The sequence below is a fragment of the Lissotriton helveticus genome, chromosome 12, assembly GCF_964261635.1.
Source record: "Lissotriton helveticus chromosome 12, aLisHel1.1, whole genome shotgun sequence".
Taxonomy (NCBI): domain Eukaryota; kingdom Metazoa; phylum Chordata; class Amphibia; order Caudata; family Salamandridae; genus Lissotriton; species Lissotriton helveticus.
This window is the reverse complement of record NC_136073.1, coordinates 450,879,860-450,896,269: the sequence shown is the minus strand read 5'-3', so window position 1 is coordinate 450,896,269 and position 16,410 is coordinate 450,879,860. Positions and strand designations below refer to the sequence as shown.

General features: G+C 49.6%; 1 protein-coding gene across 3 annotated transcripts in view; it reads right to left on the bottom strand.

The window, feature by feature from the left end:
- DUS2 (dihydrouridine synthase 2) overlaps positions 1–16,410 on the bottom strand; it is a 507,948-nt gene that overhangs the window by 189,873 nt on the left and 301,665 nt on the right. For 2 of the 3 annotated variants that reach the window (XM_078669057.1, XM_078669058.1), the window contains exon 10: positions 6,934–7,020. The exons of the other annotated variant lie outside the window; for it this stretch is intronic. In XM_078669057.1, coding sequence (XP_078525183.1) covers positions 6,934–7,020 — 87 coding nt within the window. The remainder of the gene's footprint in view (positions 1–6,933; positions 7,021–16,410) is intronic. 3 annotated transcript variants of the gene reach the window in all.

The window sequence follows — 16,410 nt, the reverse complement described above, 5'->3', positions numbered from 1 at the left end:
CAGGAGAAGTGGGACCTGTCGGATGTGTGGCGGGTACAACACCCAGCAGAGAGAGACTACTCCTTCTACTCCAGCATGCATGACCTCCATGTCCGTATAGATGCTTTCCTGTGCTCACCGGCGGTATTGCCGATGGTTATCCGGACTGAATATCTAGCACGCACGATATCAGACCACAACCCCTTGCTCCTCACGTTGGACTGGATGACGGGGATCACGCTGATCCCGACTTGGCGGCTCCGTCCGGACACGTTGGATGACCCACCATTCAGTGCAGCCTTAGAGGACAGGATCTCCCAGTACTTTGCAGAGAATGAGGAGTCGGCCTCCTCCAGAGCCGTAGAATGGGACGCACTCAAAGTGGTGGTGAGAGGCCATTGTATAGGGAAATTTGCGGGGGCGAGACGGACGCTAGTCGACGATCTAGACAAGGCTGAGCAAATGCTGAGAAAAGCAGAGAAGTTACGGCCAGGCCGCCCCGATTTGCAAGAAGAGGTGCGGGCAGCGCGGCAGGCAGTGGCAGGGGAGGTAGAGCGCCTGCGCAGCTTCGATTATAAAACTTACTTAACTAAGGCTCTTGCTGAAGGGGACAAGACTGGGGCACTCCTGGCCTGGCTGGCCAACCCCAGCAGGGGTAGCGCCCCGATATTATCCCTGAAGGGGTCGGGTGGAGAGGTGTACAACACCCAACCAGATATACTGCAGTGCTTTAGAACTTACTACGGAAAACTGTACGGGAAAGGCACGGGGCCTCGCACTGAAGCGATAGAATCCTTACTAAGCGAGATACAGTTGCCCCAACTAGAAGAGGAACACGCTAGGGCCATCGGGGGTCCGATTGACCTCACCGAAATAAGAGGAGCTGTCAAGAGAATGGCGCGTAACAAAACGCCAGGTATAGACGGACTGCCTATTGAGTTCTATGGCAAATATATAGACTTACTGGCCCCACGGCTACATATAATATATGCGGAGGCCAAGGAAAGGGGAAAGTTACCCCAATCGATGCGCGAAGCGATCATGATACCCCTGATTAAACCGCGTAGGGATAGCTCAGATCCGGCCTCGTACCGACCATTATCGATGCTGACGACGGACTATAAAATACTGAGCACAATCCTAGCCAGTAGACTTGTGGCACATATGCAGGGTCTGATACATAGAGACCAGTCGGGTTTTATCCCTACCAGGAACACGTCGCACAACATCCGCAGACTACTTCGGCTCGTAGCAGATCCTCCACAGACCGCAAGAGCCCCTATGGTGCTGTCGGTTGACATAGAAAAGGCTTTCGATAGCCTAGAGTGGGACTACCTGTATAGGGTGATGGAAGGCTTTGGACTGGGAGAGGGTTATATACAGTGGACGAAGGTGCTCTATGCATCAGCAGGCGCCAGTGTGAGAGTGGGGGCGCTGATTTCGGACCGATATGATGTGAACAGGGGAACTAGGCAGGGATGCGCACTTTCCCCCTTGCTATTCGCCTTGGCGATGGAGCCACTGGCGACATTGGCTAGAAGTAGAACTTCATTTTGCGGATTAGTTGTCGGAGGCACCCACCACTATATATCGCTGTACGCTGACGACCTTTTATTATTCCTGGATAATGCCGATGAGGCAGTGAAAGGTGCGGAGGGTCTGCTGGCGAGATTCGGAAGAGTCTCAGGCTTAAATGTGAACTGGGCGAAAACTTGCATCTTCCCCCTCCGGAAAATGGAGAGATGTCCTTTGGCCAATCTCAACCTGCGCTGGGAATCATCCTGCTTGCACTATCTCGGGGTCTATATTTACCACGACCCTGCGGATTTATTGGACGGTAATGTTGGTCGATGCATCCGAGCATTGCAGGGCAACATGACCTTTTGGGCCACCCTTCCTTTATCCATGACGGGCCAGGTATCCCTACTCAAAATGATCGCCCTACCGCGATTGCTGTACTTTTTTAGAACACTCCCCATATGGATACCAGGCAAAATCTTCAAAGATCTTAAATCTCGAATAGTGTCCTTCCTCTGGGGGACAGGCAGGCGGAGGATAGCACTAACGACTCTGACTCGCTCGAAGACCGAGGGGGGATTGGCGGTCCCTGACTTCGAGCTCTATTACCTGGCAGCACAACTGCAGTTCTATACACAAGAGGTGGCAAGGGTATATCGGGGTCCGGATCTCGAGAGAGACATGGGCACCCCAAGGCATGTGTTGGCGTATATTGCTCTACAGCAGAAACTAGTGATCGGAGGATTGTCCCAAGAAGAACGGACATTGAGACTATGCTGGAATCGCATGCAGAAACGAGCTGGCCCGGGACATCCGTATGCGCCTGAAATCCCATTGGGAATGTTAACAGCCCTGCCGCACGGGGGGAACTGGTCGAACCTCCAACTTTGGGAGGAAGCTGGTCTACAGATGGTGGGAGACCTTTATACTGATGGGGTGATGACGCCGTACCAAACTCTGCAGGACCAATACGATCTCCCGAGAGGGGACTTTTTGCTGCATGCAGCAGTAGTGCGAACTATACAGGCACATTGGGGGGAGGGACTAGTCGAACCCAAGACTTCTTTGGCGTGCCAATACACGATGATGGCGGCAGGGACCTACAAAGCAGTCACGTGCCTTTACTCCAGATTGCACACTGAAAATATACCATCTCTAACACGCCTCAAGACACAATGGGAGAGGGATCTACAGAAAGACATCCCGGACACAACGTGGTCACAGCTGGTACAGAGAGCCAAGAAAAGCACCAGGAACGCCCGTTTCCAATTAATCCATCTTTATATATTACATAGGGCCTACCTCACCCCACAAAAAATTATGCAATACTTTAGCGCTGAGGACGCAGCGTGCCCCAGATGTGCACTACTAGGGGCAGATTTCTTACATATGCTACGAGGCTGTCCGCAGTTGCAGGACTATTGGAGGGAAGTGGGAGACGTCCTGAACGAAGTGACAGATAGGGAACTGCACTATGACAGTGCGGTCACACTCTTGCACTGGTTCCCACACACACGCAAAACCAAACTATCTAGTAAGTTTATAGATATGGGCCTGCTTATCGCAAAGAGGGAGCTCACCAGGGGGTGGAAATCAAAGGTAGCGCCATCACACCGAAAATGGCTACACGAGTTCTTGAAATGGACTACAGCAGAGAGCACAATTAGATACCAAATGGCCAGACGCAAACCGGACGAGAAGGCCCAGGAAGCAGCATTGGCATGGGAAACGATGGTCCAAGCTCTTAGGGACAGTACAGTGGAGAGTGAGGAGGAAGGGGAACCTGTAGACCCAGGGACTCCAGGGGAGAAGATTCTAATCCCAGCGCCAACACCGAACACGCACACCCGTTAATCGATACAGAGCTCCTGAGACTACCTACACGATGACATGCACAATCACCAGACGCGAGCGGAGACACCGGAGGGGGGGGGGGGGGGGGGGGAAGCAGAGGTATTACCCAGCTAGGGCGGAGAGCCCCACACACATATGCCGAAGGCAAAGAGGGAGACAAAAATTAAAAGCAGACAGCGGAGAACTGATGAAACAGTTTGCACCATGAGACTAGGAATGTGTCCTTCATACTAATTTGCCGCCCAGCCTCCGGGATGTGGGCTGTAAGGCCGTGTATGAAAAACCTAGACTGAGTACCGGAACTCCTGGTCCCGCATAAACTATTTGCAAACGTATTGTATACCTTGTATTGAACTCTGCAATAAAAACTGTTTTACAAAAAAAAAGGACTGAATGGGCGAAATACCATTCCTGTCAGACCTGGCTGTCAAGGCACTAGTGCTTCAAGAACGTGTGCAGTGATGCCGACACTGCGGCATGGCTGATATCAAGAACAGACACTCCACGTGCCAACACAGTGGTAGCAGCATGGGCCCTGGAGGAATGAGCCCTCAGACCTTTTGGAAGCTGCTTCTTGGCCAATGCAAGTACAAAACAATCCACCCTCAGAAAGATATTGAGGCAGAGAACACCACAAAAAGTCTGTTCGGCCACCAAATGGTCTTAGGTGCGCTTGATGTAAGAGCTTAAGGCTCTTTTGGGTCCCGTCGATGGAATCTATCTTCCTCTTTCGAGCAGTGGGGTAGAGCATGGGACATTGGGAGGGTAATGGGTTGCTCAACGTGAGAAGGAGTCACAACTTTTGACAAAAAAGGCTGCCTTGGGTCCTCAACATAGTATGTCTGGGAAAAGGGTAGAGTATGGCGGCTGCACTGAAAGAGCTAACTCAAATGAGGAGCTGAAGTGATTGCAGTGAAGAAGACAGTTTTGAGAGTCAGAAGGTGCAACAAGAAGATGTCTACTGGATTGAAGGGAGTTCCCATTAGGACCATCAGAACCAAATTAAGAACCCACTGTAGCATCACTAATGGTTTTGGGGTGGGATAGGGGCTTTAACATGTGTGCCAAACCTTTAACAAACTGTAGCACAATATGTGACGTAAACAAGGATGGTTGGTCCGGCAGACACAAAAAGGTAGAAAGGGCTGATAAATAACCCAATGCAAGGCCCTTCTGCGTCAAAGACAAAACAAACAATAAAACATCCAACAGTTTGGCTTGCAAAGGGTCTGTTTTGTGAATTCCACTTTAGGCCACAAATTTGTTCCAGTGTCCTGCGTAAATGGACTTCGTAGACAGGCGTCTGGCAGCAAGGTTGACATCCATGGCCTCTGATGGCAGACTGAATGCATTCCCCGGCTGCCCCTCAAACTACACACATGCATAAAGTGTGGTATTCAGAGCAGAGCCCTGCCCTGCTGCAACAGAAGATCCTCCCAAAATGGTAGCTTGATTGGAGGACAGATGGTCGTGCCTAGAAGTTCTGGGCACTACACTCTCCTGGCCCAATCCACAGCCACTAGGATGGCTTGGGCCCGCTTGTTCCTTATGCGTCTCCAAGAGAGATCGTTTTTGGAAACAGATATTTTGACACTGCATATTTTTGATGGTGGCGAAAAGATCCAGCAACGGTTCTTTCCACTGTTGGAAGATGCCCAGTGCATCCACCACTTGTGAGCTCCCCAGGCTTCACCAGACAAGCCAATTTGCTTTGGCGCTTAAGGATTCCACCATGTTGTTTACGATCAGGGAAATGCTGTGGCGCTCCAGCCAACTCCAGAAGCGGAGCTTCTCTTGGCACAAGACCCATAGCCCCACTATGCCTAGCTTATTTTAGTACCAAATGGCAATGGTGTTGTCTGTGAGAACCAGCGCCTGCCTTCCCTTGATGGTCAGTAGGAAGACATTTTAAGCACCAGGCGCATGGCCCATAGCTCCAACAAATTATGAAGAGCCGGGTTTCCACCGGAGATCAGAGCCCTCTGATCTTCACCTTTCCCAGAATGCCTCCCCAACCCAGCATTGACACGTCCACCACCACTGTCAGCTCCGTGTGGGGAAGGGAGAGGAGTGTGCCACCGGTCAGTTTGCAGGTGAGCAGCCACCACTGCACCTTGTACAGCTTCCTTTGAAACTTGGATGATGTCCGCCAGGTTTCTTGGGGCGTGGGCCAACTTACACTTCAAATCCCACTGCAGAGCTCGCATGTGCCACCTGTCAAAGTCGACAAGCAAGATGCACAAGGCCAACAAATCTCAGAGCTGGTCTCACTAAGATCCAGGAGCTAGGCTGAAAAGTCTGGATCATAGTCAAAATGTCCTGGGCTCGTTTAGGTTTTTGAATGGCCCTGAACTGCACTGTGTCCCAGGCAGCTCTACAAAAGGAAGTCTGTGTTCAGGAGTCTGGTATGACTTAGGTTCCTTGATCGAGAAGGCGGTCTACGACTGACTGTGGAGAGCCCACCTTCAAAAGCCAGTCTCTCAGGTAGAAAAAAACTAGTACTGCTAACGTCCGGAGATGAGCAGAGACCACTGCTAACACTTTTGTGAACACTGAGGGGCACTGGTAAGGCCAAATGGGAAAATGGGAGCACTGCAAAATGAAAACAATGCTGTTGGTTAACCTTGATTGGCAGAGTCTGGACACATGATGATGGGCACATGAAAGCTCAAGTCCTGCAGGTTCAAGGCAGACATCCAGTTGACCGGATCCTGGACAGACTGAACTTGGGCCAGAGTGAGCAATTTGAATGAATCCTTCCGCAACAAGGCATTTAAAGGGCGAACATCCACAATAAGAAGGGCTCTGACTTTTTGTAGCACAAGTAAATAGTGGGAGTACTAACCTGTTCCTAATTCTGATGCCTGCACCCTCTCGATGGCCCCTTAGGATAGTAGGGCTCGCACCTCATGCAGCAAGATGGAGATAAACCTTGAAAACAGGAATATATCTGAACCCTCGACTTAGAGAGGCAGTGGAATGTCCGTGGCTTCTTTCCGTATTTGCAGACGTACAGCCTCGCTTCATTGACCTGGATCGCCTTGTGATGCATGAGGGTACATTCCTCATACTGTTCCCTTGCACAATGGAGTAGCTGGAAAATCTTGTAACACCAATGAAAAAAGGAAAATGAGATCTGGATCTGTGTTTGAAACCAGAGAAAGAAAGGAACTGACATTGGTGTGCAGGGAAGGCACTTATATGGGGCTCCTCTCTGTTACTTTGGGGTATAAAGAGACCCATGCCCCCAGGTGGTGCTAGACCCAGTCTGGAACCTGGGAGATATTCTACAGGTGAAGAGGCTGCAGTTAGAAGTATAAATCAGAAAGAAGGAATCAAATTGGAGAAATCAGCAATGATTGGTTATTGAATTTGGAAGGGCTACATTTGAGATTCACTACGACGTACAAGGTTGGCACAAGCGTAGATCTGACAGATAGGCATTCAAAAGAAAAGTAGGATGCAGAGACACCCAAGATGGTTGGAGTGGATGATAAGGCCACCCTTGGATGGTGTATTAAACATTTCTAATATCACCATTCACCTTAATGGAGCTCCCTCTAGTTCCTAGGATAAACTTACTTCGCTATGACTGGAATGGAGACTGCTTCAGAGATGGCTTTGATGGCATCGCAGTGAACAGGATGTTGTGGTCTCTCCTCCTTCTTCCTTTGCAATAAAAGTAGAGGCAATATCATACACAAAATGATTTGTATTACACTTTATATTTTATACGATAAATACTGTGCTGTGCAATTCAAATTCAAGTACTTGCATTAATAGACACTGCAGGGACACAATCTCATAAGGAAAAATACATAATTTAGCCATTACATTTGTGTTCTGCAATTAGAGTGCAAGTGCAATTAATATTCAAGTACTTGCATCAACAGAAAGGCTATCAGGCGCTTTCCTGTTTTTCTCCATTCTCAGATTTTATTTGATTTTCCCCCTAAAGACAGACACTGATGACTCTTGCTGTAACACATAATGTTCTACCATGTTACTTTATAGCATGTCAGGCTAAAGTGATTTACATAGTGCCTGAAACACAGAATGGCCATTATTAGGATTGCTAGGATTTGTGAGACAATGGAGAGCAGATATTAATGTGATACAACAGATTAACAATCTGACACCATAATTAAATATGGCATGCAGCGGCCTGCCGAGTGGAGAGAGGTACTCGACAAGGCTGCTCTCTGTCCCCTCTCCTGTTTGCGCTGGCTATCGAACCGCTGGCGGTGCATGCTCTCCTGGGACATTTGTACGAGGGGGTCTTGCTGCACGAGGAGCTTCATCATATATCGTTGTATGCGGACGATCTTCTTTTATATTTGGCCGACACAGGGTGCGCCCTGTGGGGCGCTAGGCAACTGCTCGGAGAATTCGTCCGCCTGTCCGGCCTCCAGGTGAACTGGAACAAGACCTGCTTGTTCCCAGTGTCCCGTGGGGATGGGCCGTCCCTGACACTTGATGGCTTGCGGTGGGAACCCGACTGTTTCTTGTATCTGGGGGTCCGCATATTTCATGCCCCTGCCGACCTCTTTGACGGGAACGTGGGTGGCGTGCTGAGAGGGCTCAGAGCCAGCATAGCATTCTGGCGTACTCTCCCCCTATCGGTAGCGGGGCGCGTGGCCCTTCTGAAGATGGTGGCACTCCCGCGCCTGCTCTACTTCTTTCGTACCCTCCCGATCTGGATCCCCGTTTCCTTTTTTCGAACTCTACAGGCGATGGTGACGGGATTTATCTGGGGATCCGGTAGACGTAGGGTTGCGTTAACCACCCTGATGCGGCGGAGAGAGGAGGGGGGGCTGGCGGCCCCTGACTTTGATTGGTACTATCTGGCGGCGCAGCTGCACTGGCTTACACAGGCAGTGGCACGGGAGTTCAGGGGGCCGGACGGTCCGCAGGGCAGGGTCATTCCTAGGCATGTCCTATCATTCATTATCCTCCGACAGCAACTCCGGTTGGACCAGCTCACTTTTGAGGAGCGCACCCTTCGGTCATGTTGGCTGCGCAGTCAAAAGCGCGCGGGGATCACGAACCCCTATGCCCCGGAAATCCCTTTGGGTATGTGCACGGCACTCCCTCATGGTGGGGATTGTCGGCATTAGCTGGATGGGAAGAGCGCGGGCTCCACATGATTGGCGATTTATATAGGGACGGTGTCTTGCTGCCTTTCCCGGCCTTGCGAGAAGCCTTTGACCTCCCGGGAGGGGACTATTTACTGCATGCTGCCCTTGTGGCGGGAATTCGGAAATACTGGAAGACGGGATTGTCGGAACCTCCGACGTCGTTGGGGTGCCAATACGTCACTATGGCGGCGGGTACGGTTAAGGCCATCACCTGCTTATATCGGCGACTGTCCACGGAACACCTTTCCCCTCTGGATCGCTTGAGAGGCAAATGGGAGTGGGACCTTGGCAGGCCCATCCCGGAGACGACATGGCCACAGTTGCTGAGACGGGCCTGGAAGGGCACGCGCAACGCTAGGTTTCAATTGGTTCAATTTTACACTCTCCACAGAGCCTACTTGACCCCGGTCAAGATTCAGCAGTATTTCGGGGGGCCCCAGTCACTGTGCCCCCGGCGCCAGGCAGATGACGCTGATTTTGTTCACATGTTTTGGTCCTGTGTGGGGTTAGGTTCTTATTGGGCGGATGTGATGGCATGCTTGAATCGTGTGACTGGGCGAGAGTTGGAGGCTGAGATGGGAACCTGCCTCCTGTTGTGGTTTCCACACACCCCTTCCACTAAAGTGACGAGCAAATTCTGTGACTTGGGCTTGATTATGGCAAAGAGGGAGCTCACCATGAATTGGAAGGCGAGGGCAGGTCCTAGTTTTGGGAGATGGAAGGCGAGTTTCCAGCGGTGGGTTGAGAGTGAGGCGACTCTTCGACTCCAGCTGGCTAGGCGCTCCTCTAATGATAAGGCACTGGAAGTGGCTAGGGTTTGGGGAGCATTGGTAACGGAGCTCCAGTTACCGGAGGAGCCGGAAGGCGAGGACGTAGCACAGGTTGGGGCAGATCAGGGAGAGAGTTCTGGAGCGGAGGCCACCGGGAACGCTGAGAGGAATGTCCTAGTTGGGGTCGCTTAAGCAAGTGCAGGGAGGAGCCACGCACTACACGACACATCCTGCCAGATTGATAGTTGAGAAGGGAGAGTCGGGGCACATGTGAGCGAACGGACGGATATTACTTTTTCTTGGGATTCATGATGATGTTATTTCACGTTGATATAGGTTGCCCTTTGTGGACCCAGATTTGTAGACGCTCCATTGTACAAGGAGAATTGAGGGCACACTGACGGGGGTGGGGGTAATGGGGGAGGAGGTAGGGGAGTTAGGGGAGGGGGAAGAAAAAAATGGAGTATTGTTTAATCCTGATTGCCTGACGACGACGTTCGATCTGTATCCATGGTGTTTTATTTTTCCTTTTGTGTAAGATGGTAAATTGCTGATTTGTCGCTTGTTTACTCAATAATAAAAATACTTTAAAAAAAATTAAATATGGCATGTATTATCTATCCAAAGGGCTAAGATCTTTCAGTCGCAGAAGCCTACGCTCTTTGACTTTTAATAGAGACGTCTTCATTTTAAATATTTGCAATACATCTTTGCTAAAACCTTGCTTTGATTGCTCACTTATTGGAAATGTAGATTAACGACTAATTCTTTCGATATTATCTTTTTGGAGAATTAAAAAACCATGTCGGTGAAATGCAAAGCATCGAAAGTTATTTTTTAGGGTTGTGTAAATAAAAAGCTACTTACTTTCTGTAAAGATATTTCTGGTGGTTACGTATTCTTACTGTAGATTCCTCACCTTATGAGATTTACTTCCAGTCATCTAACTGTTCAAGAAAAACTCCTAGCAGTATCTTTCTCATGCCCCCAGGTGGTGCTATGCAAATTCAGCTGCAACTCTGCATCCACACACGAATAAATAACAGTATATTAGGTACCAAACCGTGTTATGAGTCCAATACACTTTTTCTGCACCCCATTGGCGAGTGCAGAGAGGAACTGAGAGAGCTACAATACTGTAGAGACAAAAAAGTCCACTGTATGGTAATCGACGTGTACCCGTGCTCGGAGTGCCCAACTTTACTGGTGTCTGGCTCCCGTATGCTGATTTTGTTGTCATAGGTAAACACGGATCATGCGTGTGCACCATGACATATGCTTGTCTCATGGATTGCAGTCTTGTTGGACAGGGATGAGTGCCCAAAGCGCTACCCTCATAGTGGTTGAAGATGTATGAAGACGGTTCCTGCACCAATCGGGTTTGCTGCCCATGTGCAGGGCATAGCTGGTGAACCCACATATGCCAAGAGAGGGCTGCTGTGAAGAAAGCCGTGTAAACAGATTGCAGTGCGGTAAGGTTGGAAGCCTGTGTGGCACAGCTGCGGCAGCCCTTAGAGTCAGGAATGGGTTGTTGTGGAAAAGACTGCGTTGGGACGAGGGACGAATCCTGTGCAACACCGTAGCGGTGACCCTGTATGCCAGGAGGGAGGGCAGTTGTGGTAAGAACTGCTGTGCGGTAAGGTCCAATGCCTTTCCTGGAAATGGTGTGGCAACCCTGTATGCCAGGAGGGGCTGCTGGGAATAATTGTGCTGTGTGGATCAGGCAGGAGCCCATCAAATTGTGAGCAGCGTTGACCTGTAGGTCACCAGGAGCAATGAGAACTGCAACTGACCCAACCCAGTGAACCGAGCGAGGACGCTGTGAAAGTATCACCACCTCAGCAGGATCAAGATCAGGAGCATCAGAATCAGTCCCCTCCTCCTCACCCCCTGACCAATTACCACCCCCCCCTCCTGGGAGCGTGAAAACGTATCTCACACGAGGAGCAAAGAAACACCTCTGGTCGCTGCTGGAGCATCACCGCAGAGGCTAAGGAGAAAGCATGAGCTTGGGGAGTGCTGCCATGAAGTCAGCATGCAGCAGACTCACCTGAGTAGGACTGGAGCTGTTGAGAGACCAAAGATGGGGAACCCTCCAAGACGCTGCACCTTTCCTTCCTGTTGGAGCAGTTACGACTTGTTACAGGCCTACCAGGCCTTTGGGGACTCACTGCTGAAAACGCTGCTGCATCAAGATACTTTTGACTGCGTTTGAAGAGTCAAGAGTGAACTCTAGATATGAGGCCTATGAGTGAGCATTCCCAGAAAGCGTCCACCAGTGAATGGGAAATAACCCTCATCACATTGCGAGGAACGGATGGGACAGGGACTTGCCAATGAAACACTAGAGCTCCAACCTCTAAGGGGAACTGTGTTGTTGTCTGTGAATGTTGTAACCTTCCTCTCAATGAATAGAGCTAGAAATAAAATACTTCTTTTGGTTAGAAAAGTAGTATTTGGCTGCATAATGATTTATAGCGGCTGCTGCACACTTTTTGAGTTATGAGCCCTGGTCACTAAATTTGTATCGACACCTTCCCATCGAGAGAGCCTTAAATTGCTCGTTCACGTCTAGCACTGAGTCTCAAGTGCAAAAAGGGTACTTGGCTCCATTGCTGTAGACACAACAAGCCCTAACTCCACAGCCTCCTCGACAGCCTCAGCAACTTCGGACTCACCCAGCTCGTCCAAGGACCAACCCACACAGCCACACCCTTCAACTCTATTTTCTCCTCCAACAACAGGATCCCAACCACCCACATTTTGCCATTCACATGGTCCGACCACTACATCATACATTTCAAGATACCTGCCCACCAGGCCACCCCACCAGAAAAACCCAAAGCACCATCAAGACACTGGGGCAACATATGAAGAGAAAACTGGACCAAGACCCTACAGGAATTCCCACCCAACCACATAAGGAACCTCGATGTCGAAGCCAAGCTCTTCAATAAATGGCTCGCTGACTGCACAAACAGCACTGCTCCCAACAGAAACAAGACCTACGAAAACAACAAACAACCCAGCTGGTACAAGAACGACCTTAGGGAGTCTAAGCGATACTGCAAACAACTTGAGAGAAAATGGAGGGTCGACAAAAACACCACCGTAAGATCCACATATAAAGCCACCCTGCAGCTCTACCACCAACAACAAAGAGACCCCAAAAAAAGGCCTTAACTCTCACACTTGAAGCCAGCTCCCACAACGGCAAAGTACTCTCCCCCATCGTTAAGGAGTTCTCCAACCCACAGCTGCCTACACATCATCCCATCCCAAGAAATCTGCAATCACCTCTCAAACGTCTTCGAATAGAAGATTGCCTAGATCTACAACACATTCGAACCACACGATACTGATACAAACTCCCCCGACCAGCCGGACACCTCCTCATCACCAAATGGAAGCTAAGCAACAAAAGCCCCCCTTGAACGAAGAAACCACCGCCCTGATGAATACAATCCACTCAGGAGCACCCTCAGACCCACAACCCCACTTCATATACAACCTTGGAAGAACCATCATCTACTCCACGCTCACCACTATCATCAACACTTCCCTTACCACTGCCACCTCCCTGTCTTGCTGGAAAAATGCAGAAGTCAATGCCCTATTGAAGAAACCCAGAGGCAGACGCCAGCACCCTCAGCAGCTACAGACACAGCTCGCTCCTGCCTTTTGTAGCTAAAGTCATGGAGAAAGCCAACAATACCCAACTTTAGACCACCTAGAACTCCCTCAACTCCTAGACTACTTTCTATCAGGCTTTTGCACGAACTGCAGCACAGTGACAGCCCTCTTTCGAGCCACATATGACATCAGAAGAATTCTCAACTGAGGAGAACAGCCACACTCATCCTCCTTTACCTCTCTGCAGCATTCAATATGGTCTCCCACAAGTCACTCATCAGAAAGCTTAAGCACTTGGCTATCTGTGGACCGGCCCTCCCGTGGAGGTCCTCCTTCCTCACGGACAGAACTCAACCAGTTAGACTTCCCTCTACACCTCAGAATCCAAGAAACTCATCTGTGGAGACCCTCAAGGATCATCACTCCGCTCAACTCTCTGCAACATCTACATGATTCCCCTTGAGGAAATAGTCAGAGCCCATGGCATCAACATAGTATCCTACGCCAATGACATACAGCTCATCCTCCCCCTTACAGACTCAACCAGCACCGTCAAAGCAAGGTTAGCCAACTGCATGAGCAATGTAGCTGCTTGGATGAAAAACAATTGTCGGCAGTTCAACACAGACAAAACCGAAGTCCTAATTTTCGGCAACAACCATTACCCCTGGGATACCTCTTGGTGGACCTCTGAACTTGGCACCCTACCCACCCCTTCAGGGAGTGCAAAGAACCTTGGGATCATCCTGGACACCAACCTCTCCATGAACATTCAAATCAATGCAGTCTCCTCATCATGCTTCAACATCCTGTGAATGCTGCACCAAATTTTCAAGTGGATCCCACTGAACACAAGACAAATGGTCACCCAGGCTTCTATTACAAGTAGACTTGATTACAGAAACGCCATCTACATCGGAATCCCAGCCATGTCCTATGCCTACTCAAAACAACCCAGAACACTGCCACCAGACTCATCCTGAACAACCAGAAAAATAACCACATCCCTCTACACCTCAACATTATCCACTGGCTCCAAGTCCAGGAAAGGTGCAAGTTCAATCTAATCACCCACGCCTTCAAAGCTCTCCACAGCACAGGTCGAGACTACCTGACCGACTGCCTCAACTACTACCAACCCACAAGACATCTTCGACCTGCATCCCAGGCAAACGCAGATCTCCCTCATATCAAGAAGACCAGAAGTGGAGAACGCTTATTCTCATACTTTGCAGCCAAGACCTGGAACGACCTCCTGAAACACCTCAGAACCTCGCCCTCCCTCATGGACTTTCGAAGGAACCTCAAGACATGGCTTTTCTGAAAAGGCATGATCTCCTCCTCCCTCCTCATACCTGCCCCACTCAGTGGCTGGATACCCTCAGACACACTCTACAAAGTCACATACCATAACACTCCATCATGGCCGATGTATTAGGCCCCGCACAGGAGACTAGCAACGATCCAGTGTTGCCTGAAGAGGAGGCAGGGTAGTCGTCACGCTGCTCAGGAAGTATAAAGGAGGACAGAGAGAATGTTGCGGCATCGCGGGAATCCTATGGAGGACAGGACGTCTTGAGACCTAGCGCAATCGAGAAGTCGGAACAAGGAGAAGCAGATGATTGAGTCGGCGGAGGAAGCATAGCGATGTGGGGCTGCAGAGAAACAGGCGGTTTCCACAGAAGTCACCTTGTAGGATCTGGCTGGAGGAGCGAAGTAGACTGCATCACCAAGACGGAGAAAAGGGAAGAACTGGGTGAGTCCAGCCTTCTATACACAGCCAGTATGCCGGCCGGCCAGAATAGTGATATGGGCGGCCAGGAGAGTGATAAGGATGCCCCGAGTCCCGACGCCACGGCCCGGAATACATGTCGTTGCCAGAGACAAGTGCCGACAAAGCGATCCTTTTGGTGGGATGCCACAAGGGTCTAAGGACTCGGTTGGATGGGAAGGAAAGCATGTGGTAGTATCACAGCGAGTCGTTCCCTCACTTTCCCTACTCACATACACATCCTGACTGGTCAAGGCGGCACTGTGGTCGGGTAACTGGTTTTATGTACATCCTTCTAAAAGCCTATTTATGGTTTGGTGTTCCTCATTCTATGGCCGAGTGATGTGATGCCTCCGGAACACCTGGAAAGAGGGCCCAATACAACTACAGAAATTCCCCAGACGACTCTGAGCCTTCAGCCGGACTGGGACAAGAACAAACTGAAGTTCCAGACTGCATCTCGTTATCACCATAAAGCTACCCTGTGTCTCACTTCCTTACATTACTACAATTGCATAATAGTTTTTTAGGATCCATAGTAGGTCAGGCCTCTGGACACCAGGATTAAAAGGCCTCAACCCTCATGGTATGGCCCAGTAGCTTATGCATGCCCCATGGCCCTTTGAAAGGGGTTCTTACAGACACTAACAAATACAGTAAATAATATCCTAGAATTTGCTGGGAACATATTCAGCATGGCACTAGTTCACTGGGAAAGCTAAGTAACTTTTTCTTCTGATGATATGTCTTCCTTGAGATTACTCACCTTATGAATGATTACCAAAGCAATATCTTCCCTGGGAGGTGGGATTGGGTAGTGCCAGTTAACTATGGAAGTTGTGTAGCACACTTGGGCACAGTACCTTTGTCATTGCGCGTTGGAGACATGAGGGAGTAGTGCATGGCAAAAGTTTGCAGGATGACTATGTAGCTGCCCACCAAATGTCAACCCTAAGAAGGCTTCTGGAGAGAGCTGTTGAGGCAGCATTGGCCGTACTGGAATGGACACAAACGCCCTCTAGGGGGAGGGTTACTCTAGCTAATGGAGTAAGAGAAATTCACAATAAAAATCAACCAGTGAGAAATTGTGCACTTGGTCATCACCTTCCCTTCTTAGCTACAGCAAAGCTGACAAAAAACCTGATCGTCCAATGTCTCCTGACATGTGCAATCCATGCAGTAAGACAAAACATGTCTAGGTCTCAGTGTATGTAGGCGCTCCTACTCCTAGGTTGGATATGAAGGAAGGTAGATGGTAAGATGGAAATATGACTGAGCCAAATAAAATGTAGAAACACTTTTTCTGAGAAGGGTTTGCAGGTGCAGAGAACCAACTTATTCAGGTAAAAAAACAGTGAAAGGTGGACCAACTGAGAGAGCCTGGATTCTTTGATCCTATGCCCTGAAGTTACTGCCACCAAAAAATACTGTATTCGGTGCAATTGGAAAACTGTGTACTGGCTCAAATGGGGATGCCATCAAGTAAGATCAAACAAGATTAAAATCCCACTGAGCAACAATAAATGGAGAGGGAAGTAACAAGTAAACCAAACCTTTCAGACAATGTGCTACTAGTGGTGATTTAAACAGGGACAGTAGGCACCTGACGGCAGATAGGGCCGCCAGACAGCTGTTAATTGTAGACACTGAGTGGCCTTGCTATGCAAGGAACAACACAAGCCGCAAGATGCCTGAAAAGTGAGATTTAAAGGGATCGAGTCCTTTCGACTTGCACCTCTGAACTTGT